Source organism: Branchiostoma lanceolatum, chromosome 6 (assembly GCF_035083965.1).
Source record: "Branchiostoma lanceolatum isolate klBraLanc5 chromosome 6, klBraLanc5.hap2, whole genome shotgun sequence".
Classification (NCBI taxonomy): domain Eukaryota; kingdom Metazoa; phylum Chordata; class Leptocardii; order Amphioxiformes; family Branchiostomatidae; genus Branchiostoma; species Branchiostoma lanceolatum.
This window is the reverse complement of record NC_089727.1, coordinates 9,739,412-9,751,834: the sequence shown is the minus strand read 5'-3', so window position 1 is coordinate 9,751,834 and position 12,423 is coordinate 9,739,412. Positions and strand designations below refer to the sequence as shown.

General features: G+C 41.1%; 2 protein-coding genes across 4 annotated transcripts; one reads left to right on the top strand and one right to left on the bottom strand.

Annotated features, from left to right (window-relative positions):
- The first annotated feature begins 6 nt into the window (after nucleotides 1-6).
- LOC136436499 (GDP-Man:Man(3)GlcNAc(2)-PP-Dol alpha-1,2-mannosyltransferase-like) lies at nucleotides 7-3,569 on the top strand. 3 transcript variants are annotated; one of them, XM_066430502.1, is made up of 4 exons: nucleotides 7-74; nucleotides 699-926; nucleotides 1,313-2,244; nucleotides 2,461-3,569. In XM_066430502.1, exons 1-4 carry the CDS (start codon nucleotides 40-42, stop codon nucleotides 2,730-2,732), a joined length of 1,467 nt encoding a protein of 488 aa, XP_066286599.1. In that variant the 5' UTR covers nucleotides 7-39; the 3' UTR covers nucleotides 2,733-3,569. The 3 variants fall into 3 exon arrangements, with proteins under 3 accessions (XP_066286599.1, XP_066286600.1, XP_066286601.1); XM_066430503.1 differs by lacking the exon at nucleotides 7-74 and adding an exon at nucleotides 153-394; XM_066430504.1 differs by lacking the exon at nucleotides 7-74 and adding an exon at nucleotides 403-504.
- Nucleotides 3,445-11,029, bottom strand: LOC136436498 (acid-sensing ion channel 5-like). Its single transcript, XM_066430501.1, has 12 exons — nucleotides 10,893-11,029; nucleotides 10,047-10,238; nucleotides 9,484-9,582; nucleotides 8,776-8,883; nucleotides 8,129-8,249; nucleotides 7,264-7,389; nucleotides 6,814-6,963; nucleotides 6,230-6,377; nucleotides 5,579-5,641; nucleotides 4,560-4,707; nucleotides 4,232-4,323; nucleotides 3,445-3,989 (listed from the first exon to the last, which is right to left on the bottom strand). The coding sequence occupies exons 2-12, from the start codon at nucleotides 10,235-10,237 to the stop codon at nucleotides 3,445-3,447; spliced, it is 1,791 nt and encodes a 596-aa protein (XP_066286598.1). The 5' UTR covers nucleotide 10,238; nucleotides 10,893-11,029.
- Between the last annotated feature and the right edge of the window lie 1,394 nt (nucleotides 11,030-12,423).

Genomic DNA, 12,423 nt, shown 5'->3' with positions numbered 1-12,423 from the left:
TCTTTTTTGGTCTATTTGCGTTTACATTCCATCCGGGTCATGGCGATTTTGCAGCCGATCCTGTCGCTTCTCAGGTGAGAAAACAGCGAAACATCTAAAAATTCTCTGAAATATCTTAGACCCAAATGACAAGATGCAAATATGTCTAAGCTTACTTACCTCAGAATGAAAACTGCTTTGTCACTCTGCGTTTGCGGGTGTTTTTATGGTCCAATGCGTGTGCAAAGCGGAGTGCAGCGGCGGAGTTGGGTTGTTTGGACGTGACGTGTGCAGGAGTCAGGTCAAAGTCCGCCACTTTCAACATCTCTCACAAATCACAGTCACGGCCATTCACACATCAAATATTAATGCTGTCTCGTCCCTAGCATCTCCTACATTCGCTGACATCACTCATGTACGGGTATAGTAAGAATTAGCTGATGGTCTCTATCTGAGCTTTCTCTGATCTCTCATATTTTTGCTGATAGTGAATCATCTTTTTACTTTCTCTTCCGCGTCTTGCAGGTAAATATGTTATGTTGGAGACAGAACCATGTATAGAATAGAATAAGGTTTGATTTTAAAACTCCTTGATAAAATCAAGGATATCTGTCTTTGATAGAATGCAGGAATTTGTTGATTAAGTGACTACGAACTTTAAAAAATTGCAGAATGTACATTGAATGTTATAATTCTATGCCTCTTGTTATTTTCTCCAGCATGGCACTGTCCCTGTTCCTATGGGGCATTGTCTTTCTAGTTGTACTTCTTGCAACTGTCACTGTCCTTCTCCGTATCTGGGTCCGTTCACGTGCCAAGAGCCTGCTGCCTCACCTGAAGGAAGGAGACAAGGATGTCCTCGTGGTCGGCTTCTTCCACCCATACTGCAACGCAGGGGGAGGAGGGGAAAGGGTGCTGTGGTGTGCAGTACGTGCGCTCCAGGAAAAGTATGCCTTTTCAAACATTCTGTATTTTTGTCTATGAAGTTATCCCAGTTCAAGCAGATCTATCCTACACAGTAAGTTACAGTCCAGTCTAATGATTATGCAGCTTGTAGTTGCACCTCCTGCATAAAAACTGGTGTGTTACAACAAATCTTTTTAAGGCAATTTACCGGTCATGCAAAGTAAAAACAAACCAAGGGATTTATTGGGAAAGCTCTCTGGTTATGGAATATCCTTGGATGGATTAAATCTACACTGATAGCTTTGGGAAAGGATCATTTTCACAAAAAAACTTGACATAATCTTTACGCAATACACTTGCACATTTTCAGGCAGCTGCTATATAGTCACTCATGAAGTGATGTCAAATGCAATTTTTTGTCTCCTAGGTACAAACATGTGAAATGCGTGGTGTACACAGGGGACAAGAACGTGAAAGGCGCAGAAATCGTGAAGAATGCGAGACAGCGATTTAACATCATTCTTCGCCAGCAGCCAGAATTTGTCTTCCTTAGTCGCCGAGACTGGGTGGAGGCTGGCACGTGGCCGTATTTCACACTCCTCGGCCAAAGCTTGGGATCCATTTGGCTCGGGTGGGAAGCCCTGACAAAATATGTCCCTGATGTTTACTTAGATAGCATGGGGTACGCATTTACTCTGCCCATGTTTAAGTATCTTGGGGGCTGTAGGGTAGGGTGCTATGTGCACTATCCAACAATAAGTACAGATATGTTGTCCAGGGTGACAGACCAGACAGCCACATATAACAACAGAGCAATCATAGCCCGCAGTCCCATACTGAGCACAGTGAAGATCGCATACTACCGTGCATTTGCATTCATCTATGGCCTGGCTGGGTCCTGCTGTGATGTGGTGATGGTCAACTCTTCCTGGACGCTTGGCCATGTAGTGTCCATCTGGGGGGCGAGGGAGTGCACACACAAAGTGTTCCCTCCTTGTGACGTGAAAGAATTCATGGACCTACCCATGAAAAGCGATGCGGGAAAAACACAGCACAGTATCGTGTCAGTTGCGCAGTTCCGTCCGGAAAAGGACCACCCTCTCCAGCTGCGTGCATTCCATGAGTTCCTGAAAGGCGTACCACAGGACAAGAGGAAGAACTACAAGTTAGTCCTGATTGGTGGGGTGAGAAACCAGGGGGACGCGGATCGTGTAGACGGACTGAAACGGTTAGCAGAGAAGCTGGACGTCACGCAGTACACGGAGTTCCGTCTGAACGTGCCTTTCTCGGAACTCAAACAGAGCCTGTCTGAAGCCACAATAGGTCTGCACACCATGTGGAACGAGCACTTTGGAATAGGTGAGCCAGACGTTTAACTGATTGTAGAGCCATACATACTACATTGTGATGTTGCCTCAAACCATTACACTGTGTTAGTCTGTTAAATCATGTAAGGAACACACTTTGTGGACAGTATTTTCATTTACACGTATATGGATTATTGTTTTGAGGATGCAAGTTGCTGCTTTTTGTCTAATAGCAGGCGTTTCTAAGAATGTATGCTTTCCACTTCAGGTGTTGTAGAGTGCATGGCGGCAGGCACCATCATCCTAGCACACGACTCTGGGGGCCCCAAGATGGACATCGTTGTGGAACACAATGGGTCACGTACAGGCTTCCTTGCTCACGACGAGAAAACATACGCGGACGCCATCAAGACCATCTTGAGCATGAGCTCTCAAGAGAGAATGGAGATCAGAAGAAACGGCCGGGACTCTGTGTCCAGGTTTTCAGATCAGGAGTTTCAGACCACCTTTTTGAATGCTTCAGAATCACTTTTCAAGTGAACGTTACAAAAAAAAAGTACACAGATGAAATTTTTGAAAAGTCATTCCAACATTTAACAAAATAGTTTTCTCAACAAGGGCCTAGGATTTTTGTATTTTTGAAATTTCTCAGATCTCCATTTTTTTCCAGATAGAATTCGAACTGAATACTGGTAGTAACAGTGCTAACTTACCTCCCTTAAAGGTAGCCCTTTGGTACCAGATTCATATTGGCTGTGGGCTTAGTCAGCTATGACTAGGATGCTTTTGTAAAAAAATGTCACAAACACAAGGAAAATGTGTAATCAAAAGAAGAACGATAATAGTTTTTGCCTTCCAGTATGTTGCATTACGAATCAATCATGTGATCACTATAATGGTAAGTTAGTAAAAGCTTTAGAAGTGATGTGTATACTTTGGAAGTGCAAGATAAGATAGAATGAATAAATTGTTGCAAAATATGACATCAATATTCCATGTAAAGACAGAAGCCATCAAAATTAATAACTTGCAAATCATGGCATAGAAATCAACATACATGAGATGCATACCTTAAAGAATTTTGAAATTCTAATTTCGCTTTTGGCAATGACATAGAAAATGCAGTAAATACATGTAGTCAGTCAAGCGACATTCAAATATACAGCCAGGACACGTAACAGGGTATGACCTCTAGTGCAGTAGTGCATAGATGCAACAATGTTCACTGTCATAGAATGTTGACAAGCTTTCATCAAACATAGCTTGTTACATACTTCTGTACTTGTGGACATTCGTTTTCCACATCATACAAGTCTCTAGTGCTGCCATTGTGATTCTGCTTCGCGTAAGTGTCTTGAATAAATCGATGAAAAGAAATGTTTTGTCTTGGATCATCACTTGATGACTCTTGACCAATACCTGACAATAAATGCGGGTTGACATAATCCTTGTCATAAGAAATATCATTAGCAAATTCCTGTAGACTTGTATTGGTTCGTAGATGTTTTCCTTCAAATGTTTGAGGTGTATCAACGGCCTCTAGGTAACTCCCAGCTCTTTGTCTGGGGATAACTACAACAGTTTGGAGCTGGTCAGAATCTTGAGAGGGCTCGGTGTTTTTGATGCCCAATACTTCTTTCTCACGATGTTCATCTTTATTCCCCTGATCCTCGGTGTTCTCTTCATTCTCTGGACCATACCTATGGACGATGACTTTGAGTATGAGATACTCAAGAAATTCCGACAATGTGATGATACTCGCTCCCAGGAAAAAGCCAAGTTGGCCACCAATGTCACCTGTAGAAACAAGCACATGATTTTATATCTTTTTCAATAAGGGACAGGTCTATCTCTTCACAACAGAGGCTACAATGTTCAATGCTGAAATTCAATGGATGTCTTTTGGCACCATCTCGGTGCCTCACTACACCAGTTGCTATCAGACTAAATTTTTTGGCGATGCAACAGGGATGGGGACAATTACAAACTATCAAAAGATGAAAGATTTTTATTCTAATGGTAATCAGACAATGACTTACTGATCATCCCTGGTACTGTGACTGTCTGGAACTGTTGGAAAGTCTGATAATTCAAGTCTTGGTAGAAGATATCCAGTGACACGTAATTTGCTCTGTCAGTGAAAGAAAAAAAAAACATTCATAAACCTTTACCTGGACTTTTACAGGTGTCCCTCTCAAAACTGATCTTGATTTCCTGAAGATTTACCTTACCTTTATGAATGACTTGCACATGCCCTAAGCAATAGTTTGCAAGTGTCCCTTACATGTCTTGTTACCATCTTATTAATATGATTATTCGTAGACTGAGGCAAAGCTCTATTAAAAGTGTAAGTAGTGGAACACACACCGTAGTTCATCCAATGATCTGTTGAAGAGCGTCACTGCGTCTCTATTGGGCCAGCCGGAGTAGGACAGGCTGACTTGGTACTTGGTCTCCTCACAAGGGACACTACAGTTGCAGCGCCCCACCTCCTCTTCTCCCCTGTCAAACTTAGCTGATCATACAGAGGTGTGTTAGAGCTAGACCAGGAATATCAGTGTTTCTTTCTAGGGATATACATGATGTATTTAGTTGGCAGCATATTTTAAAAGGACCCTGCCCCTACATTGTCGCCAAAATAGGTACAGTACCTTCAAAGTATTAAGAAGATAGCTATCGAAGAAAATAAGATACGAATAGCTACAGATGTTTGTTAGAGATGGACCAGGCATATCAGTGTTTCTTTCTAGAGATATACAGTATATAGTTGGCAGCATGTTTTAAAAGGACCCTGCCCCTATGTTGTCACCAAAATAGGTACAGTACCTTCAAAGTATTAAGCAGATAGCTATCAAAGAAAATAAGATACGAATAGCTACAGATGTTTGTTGGAGATGGACTAGACATATCAGTTTTTCTTTCTTGGGATTGTTGGCAGCATATTTTAAAAAGACAATGCCCCTATGTCGTCGCCAAAATAGGTACATTACCTTCAAAGTATTAAGCAGATACATGTAGCTATGGAAGAAAATAAGTTATGAATAGCTACAACAAGGAACAAGACTATCATGATGTTTTTTGGATGGATTATGATGATATGTGGGTAGGTGTTGGGAATACAAACATTAAGGTCGATTGCAGCAGAACTTCCGTTTTTGTATCTTTTGACCAGGACGTGCTATGGTCTTGATTTATTGGTGGCAGATAGCTTGTGATGTACTAAGAAGGAAGTGGTGTAGGTATTTGCCCCCTAGCAGCTTTCTCTTTAACTGCAGGGACATTTTTTTTAATCGATATGTCAGTGTACTGCATACATCATTGGATAACTTAGATGTTAAATCATTGCCACTTTTTCTTCTTTAGTCATGTTCAAAATGACAACGTACCTAGTTCTTTGTAAGCACAGTTTCCCAGCTGCATGGGTGAGCAGTGTGGCACGTCGGCTGGACCTGTGGTAAAAGAATGAATAGATCTGGGTTTTTATGGGACAAGATTGTTTGTTTGTTTGAACCTTTATTTATTCATGATAAGCTCAAATCGGCACGCAGGCCGCTTTTCATTGAGGTCATGAGGGAAGAGGTAAGGGTCAGATACAATATAACAGAGATACACAGTCATTTGAGTCCTAATAACTCTATCAACATATATCATTACATATTACATTATTCAAAGGTATACTAATACTGCAGGTAAAATGTTCGCCCATCGAACAACACGTTTTAGTCTATGCTTCATATAGTGGTAAACACATCTCCATGTCACAAGACTAATACAAGTACGTATGAATAATATGAATATCAAAGTTTGTCGTATTTCAACATTCATTGAACCAGGACGGGGGCTGCTACAGGCTTCCAACCACCTTTGACCCATCAGTCATGTCACACTCCAGAAAATTGACATGGCTCTGAGCAGTAATCCTGAAGAAAACCTTGGAGGAGGACTTGTGGAAGATTTGATGACTTTAACCAAGGACATTATAATATAGTCCTTGATTTAATCTCTCTTTGTTGGAAAACATTTGAACTTGTCCTTACCTGGTAGGCTGGCAGGTAAGCAGTGACACATGTCCATCACTCTCCTAGCCCTGCACTCCAAGAGACAGCCAGTCAGGGAGTATCTGTCATAGTACTGGAGGGTGGTGCCAGGAACACACTGACCCCACGGTTTTCTTTCGTTGATGAACTGTAGGGATTTAAATGGAGACCTCTCAATGTGGGCAACAATATTGGCCCTTTTTATAGTGTGTAACAAAGTTGACTTTTCCTGTGACGGTATATGTTGTAACAGGCAACATATTAGCATCTGTCACAATGTTTTGTGTTCAACATTGCTGTTGCCTCTACATGTATGAAGCCCATCGTTCAATGAACTCTTGGAGATGCATTGATGAGTCATTTTGTATTTATCTATTACCTTGTTCTTGTATTATTCCCCTTCATTTCATTTGTCTTTTTTTGGCGACGCCTCACGGGTGGAAGCCGTGGATTCAGTTTGAGAATACAATGTATTTCTCTTTTGGCAGAATAGACATCTACAATGCTTGTTGAAGCAACAACTATATAGATACCCTGGTGTAACTAGACTTGTTACTAGAAATGAATAAGTGGTAACTTCTGACCTTTTGCTGCACAATACTTGTGTACACATGTGTCCCTGCCGCCACTGCTAGGCCCTCAGAGTCCATCTTCGGTGGGTCATGTTGGTCATGCACTAAGAACTTGAGCCCCACGTCCAGAGAGTCTAGGTTGGCAGGCTCCGTGTACTCATCCTAAATAAAAAGACTGCATGATGAGTGTAATTGTTGTACATGTGATAACAAGCAATCAGAGATGACAGACCCCCACCCAAAGTGGTTAGCGCCCTCTGGTAGGACATACAGAACCTGCAATGCAGAAACGCAAGAGAGAAGCCCAAAGTGATACTTCACTCCCTTGTGGTGAAGTAAATTTTTCCTTAGCTTAAATCTTCAAATACAAAGTAGGACAATACAACAAGCGTCCCTATCTGCCACAAGGTGAACTGCAGTTAAATGCTAATGTAGCATACATCAAGGTAAGATGACTCTTACCGCATGAATATCTATCACCATCCTGAGCCCGTTCCCCTCCCCAGCGGTAGGCTGTGCCCTTGCGGAGCTGGTGTTCCAGTTGAACGTCCAACAGTTCCCATACGGAGTGAAGTGGTGCTCGAAGTCCTTAGGACAGAAAAAGATGTTTATCCTTAGGACAAAAGATGGCGCTCGAAGTCCTTAGGACAGAAAAAGATGTTTATCCTTAGGACAAAAAATGGTGCTCGAAGTCCTTGGGACAGAAAAAGATGTTTATCCTTAGGACAAAAAATGGTGCTCGACGTTCTTAGGACAGAAAAAAGATGTTTATCCTTAGGACAAAAAATGGTGCTCGAAATCCTTAGGACAGAAAAAATGTTTATCCTTATGGCAGAAAAAAAGGGTTTGAAATCCTTAGGACAGAAAATGTGTATCATTAGTAGGACAACAAAAAATGTTTCTCGAAATCCTTAGGACAGAAAAATGTTTATCCTGAGGACAGAAAAATGGTGCTCGAAATCCTTAGGACAGAAACAATGTTGCAGGCCATAAAAGTGCTTTTAGAAATATCATTTTCATGAGCCATATTAAACTCATCAGATACAACATTCAACAAACTCAGTCATAGAAAGACGTTGCCAAGTAAGTAGAATTCACTTTTTATACAAAAATGATCCATCAGCCTAATGAACTAACTATTCACAGATCACCATAAAAATGGTTAGGAACGGTGTGGCTTCTGTAACATAAAAATTCATCATCAACTAGCTGAAAGCCAAAAGTCAGTTAAACTGGAAATGAAGTAAAACGATCTGAAACAATTACATATTCTTATACAATCGTTTATTTTCCTGTAGTCTACGAGTCTTCAGGCCCTTATAATTACCTCTTGGTGACAATCCACGTCTCTCCACTTACACATGATCAGTGTGTCGTCATCCAGTCGGAACCCGGCCTGTCTGGTAAGGTCTGCAAACTCCGCTGCGTCGATGGGTGGGGATTCCCAGCTATTGTGAAAGAGAATACATGATTGGTTGATCGATCGATCGATGGATGGATGGATGGATGGATTGATTGATTGAGTGATTGATTGAGTTTAAGGGTTATCTTCAGTTAAGAGTGATTTTCAAGGGAAGCATTTGTATAGTTATATCTGAAAGTCAACATCACATTGAATTCCCGCTCAAAGTCAACGTTAAATAATCCCTATAGTATTCATAATGCACCACTGGCATTTTTGTTACATGAAACGTGCATTGCAAACGTATAGAGCCTTTTTAGAATAATTTTGTGTGATTTTACTGTTGATAAAACGGTATTATATTATATTATAAAACTATTTCGGTATTGCCGTGACACATACCTGAAGAGGTATTTTCAACTTCAACGGTACAGTGTAATATCATAGTGAGTACACTTTATTTGCGACAACTCGGTGGCGAGCCTAATGGTATACCGGTAGTATTGTTTTGGATAAATACTGTACTTTAGCACATGGACCACAATACACATAACTGTTGCTAAGGGACGTACAGTGAGGTGTCGTAGCTGGTGTTGCCCCTGTTGACCAGTGCAGTGTGCAGGTTCAGCAGTTCCCACAGGTGTTCCAAAGTGTCAGGGGAAACTTTGGAAGCACGGTATCTGAGAGAAAAGGGTCACAGAACCAACACAACAACTCTATCAATTACTTTTGACAATGCAACAGTCTCTTTCAAGAACTACATGTAATAAGATAAAACAAGAAATGATTAGATGTTTGCTAACAAATACGGACAGCATCCCGGTTTAGCATTATTCACGTCGCAGAAAAATTGTAAGCAGGTGACATAAGTGTAGGAGGTAACATTACCACCCTCGTTAAACCAGGACCCCATGTCGCTCCACGTTACATCGGTCGCGAAGGGCCCCTTTCGCGACCGATGTAACGTGGAGCGATATGGGGTCATGGTTTAACGAGGGTGAACATTACATGTTCTTTATAATATTGAGTACTATTCATATCAGGCGGTACTGAAGCGCCGACTAGTTCTCCATGGTGGTACTGCTGCCTGGGACGGATTGCGGCTATACTGCTTTTGACGGAATTGTGTGGGCGACCGGAAAATGTACGAATCATAAGATGACGGCGCCCGTCTGATGCTGACAATCGTAAAACAGGTTTCGATTTCGTCGCTGGGTTTCGTGTATAACGTATAAAAACATTAACTGGCGTAGCGAAATTTGATTTTAAGTTACATGTACCTGTTGAAGTTGCAGACAGTGACAGCGGGGAAGACGAGCTTGTCTTCAAACCTGCGGCTGATCTCGGTGTTTGTGCGATACCCGTAGTAGTTTCCTACCCTAAAAAGTTTAGGGAAGACAACACAATGATTCAATCAATCAATCAATCAATCAATCACCTTTATTTTAACTGGAAATGCCCTGTCGTCCTTGGCCTCTTCCCAGAGGTCCAATTTGAGGGGGTGGTCACGGGGACGCAGATATACTATAGATAGATTATAACAAAAATGAATTATCACAATAATACAGTACGTAGTGATTGGATTTTACGTTTTGTTCACATTTGGCATTCAAAAAAAATGTAACTGTAGTTGTCTGAATACCACATCCTACAGGCCTAGACAGGTACACTGTCAATGAGGAAATGACATGTACAAAAACTGCAATTCGACTACTGCTCTCACTGCTTTAATCAATACATTTACATTGCAAAAATATGCGCATGTGTTAAAGAGATGATAAATTGCAATGAGAATTCTCAGAAACAAACAATGAAGGGAGACTAAGAGCGCAGCAGAACGCACCTGTCGGCTATCCACCACACACAAACGGAAAAGGAACCCAGGAACACCATGGCCCACAGGAGTCTGTGGACCCGGTTGTGTGCGTTGGCGATCTTAGCCGCACCGTGGCAGGTTGTGTTGGTGGCGAACTCATAATCAAGAGGATCTCCGCACAGAAAGTTTCTCGCACTCATACGACACTTGGTTGTCATGCTGAAAAAAAAAACAATGAACACCGTTGTGATTGTAGAAGGGTGACATTAAGCGCAGGTAATATAAAACAATAACAGCATATTGATTATACATAGTACATATAGTCACGTGGAGACCGGTACAGCTGATCGATAAAAAGTAAATATCATTTGGTCATTTGAATATTGATACTTATGTTATACATTCATGCATAACTTAAGAAGTTTGATAATATGTTCTTGTCATATAGTGTGTTACGCATTGTACTTTTATTTGTCTAGAACGCAGGCAACATTTTTGATCGCGAATAGCTTAAGCAAAGACCGCTCTACACAGCCAAGTGATATATGAATACCGTTTATGAAGAAAGACATGTTCGTATAAAACATTAATGAAATTTCCCTTTCTACGTGACTCATAACTTACAATTATCACTTAAGAGAACTGTATGAAGTTCCTATAACGTATCTATGCCAGTATAGATAGACATACATGTAATACATTCTCATAGTTGACAACAACTCAACACACCCTTTTCTAAAAGTTATTTCCTGGTTACATAACAAGTAGACATGCCATTTCAACTAGACCCTTCTCTCTGTTTCATATATAAAAGATCCTACATTGCCGCCGGTGGAATCAATGTTCTAAACTACTATCTGAATAGAACCTTACCTTGTTTTACCGCCCTTTTCTATACTCTTTCACCCTATGATCATGAAGGTAACTTTTGTTGTTGTTGTATGCCGAAGCCGACTTGGGTCTTTTGAAGTTCAAAGTTCAATGAGTTGAGTTGTAAATTACGTGTCACGTTTACTTTTCGTGTGTTGTTAATCAGTACCAGTGACGTAAATTGTACCAAACGGTCGTGCACTTATCAGTGAGAACAATAGAGGCATATGGGGGAAACTATCACAAACTTTTCCTACTTTTTAAAAGGTCCCCTTTTCAATAAAGCCTGTAATAAAATAGATAACACTCTTTAAAACAATTACGTAGATACTTACGTCTCGCTAAGTATGTTCTAGATGGCAAGCTCGGAGACATACAAAGATTTAAGAATTTTGTTTCGTTCGTCAAAAGTTTTCCTCTACTGGACAAAAGTCTGGTAAACGTAGCCTGGAGTCCAGCCTTGTTAGCTTTGGCCCAGCCTTGTGAGTGGGTGCCAAAGCTAACAAGGCTGGACTCCAGGCTATCGTAAACGGTACACGCCGACATGAGATGTTGAAACACAAAAAAGTTAACGTTGGGTAACATAAATTCGGGATTTTTCCGATAATGGTTGACTGAAATCAATCTAGCAGAACAATAAACCATCCTTTTTTTCTATAATTCTGTCAGTATCATGTACTATCTTTGCACTAATCATATATTTGGTAGATTTTGTCTCTAGTCTTGCTGACACCATAATATTTCAACTTGAAACTACCGTCCGCCGCACGCACAATGACAGTGCTGTCGGACAGGGGGGCACATTAATTCGGGAGAGAAGATTCGTCTTGAATATCTTACCGCTAATCACATTTTATACAGCAGCTATTCGTTCCATCCTTGGCTTGAGGAGAGTGCTATGGATATAGACGTGTCCAAGTAAAAAAAATACACGAAAAAACGGCCGTACCGCACACATCAGGCCAGTTCGGGAACAACCCGTGTGTTGAGTCGGTAGAACTTCACTCAAAGTCGGCCCATCGTCTTCATCGGGCAACGTGTAACGTTACATTATTCATGGAAAGTTAGCTGGATGCCGTAGCAATGGTAATACTACTATGTGTTTCCAATATGGCGGCGGGAAAATACACGTGCCGTAGGTTGTAGCAACAGAGAGGAGTTTTGATGATTGATCACACTTAGAATCCAGTTGCGGGTTAGCAAAAGAGATTGTACTAAGTTGTCTTGTAAATAATTGTGTTTAGCAGGAAGCGGATGTGACATTTTTCTTATAAACCAGCCGACAACCATGTTGTGTAATTCTCCCACGAAGCCCTCAGACTGTTCCAATAAGGGACGGAGAGTTTTTGACCTCGTCGCCTTATAATGCATGCTTATCGAAGCTTTTCAGACAGTGTTCTGAATACGTAAGTCTGTCAGGTTTGCATTTCTAGCGGTATTACTTATGTTGCATCTAGCACATATCCCTAAATACCCCGTTTTCGAAAAATCGCGAATTTAAGTACCCCACGAATTTATGTTACCCAACGTTACA

Coding starts and splice junctions, on each gene's coding strand:
- LOC136436499 (XM_066430502.1), top strand. CDS start 40: ATGGCGATTTTGCAGCCGATCCTGTCGCTTCTCAG. Junction 927..1,312: donor GTACGTGCGCTCCAGGAAAA/GTATGCCTTTTC, acceptor TTTGTCTCCTAG/GTACAAACATGTGAAATGCG. Junction 2,245..2,460: donor GAACGAGCACTTTGGAATAG/GTGAGCCAGACG, acceptor TTTCCACTTCAG/GTGTTGTAGAGTGCATGGCG.
- LOC136436498 (XM_066430501.1), bottom strand. CDS start 10,237: ATGACAACCAAGTGTCGTATGAGTGCGAGAAACTTTCTGTGCGGAGAT. Junction 8,250..8,775: donor ACCAGCTACGACACCTCACT/GTACGTCCCTTA, acceptor CTTTCACAATAG/CTGGGAATCCCCACCCATCG. Junction 5,642..6,229: donor CTTACCTGCCAGCCTACCAG/GTAAGGACAAGT, acceptor CTTTTACCACAG/GTCCAGCCGACGTGCCACAC.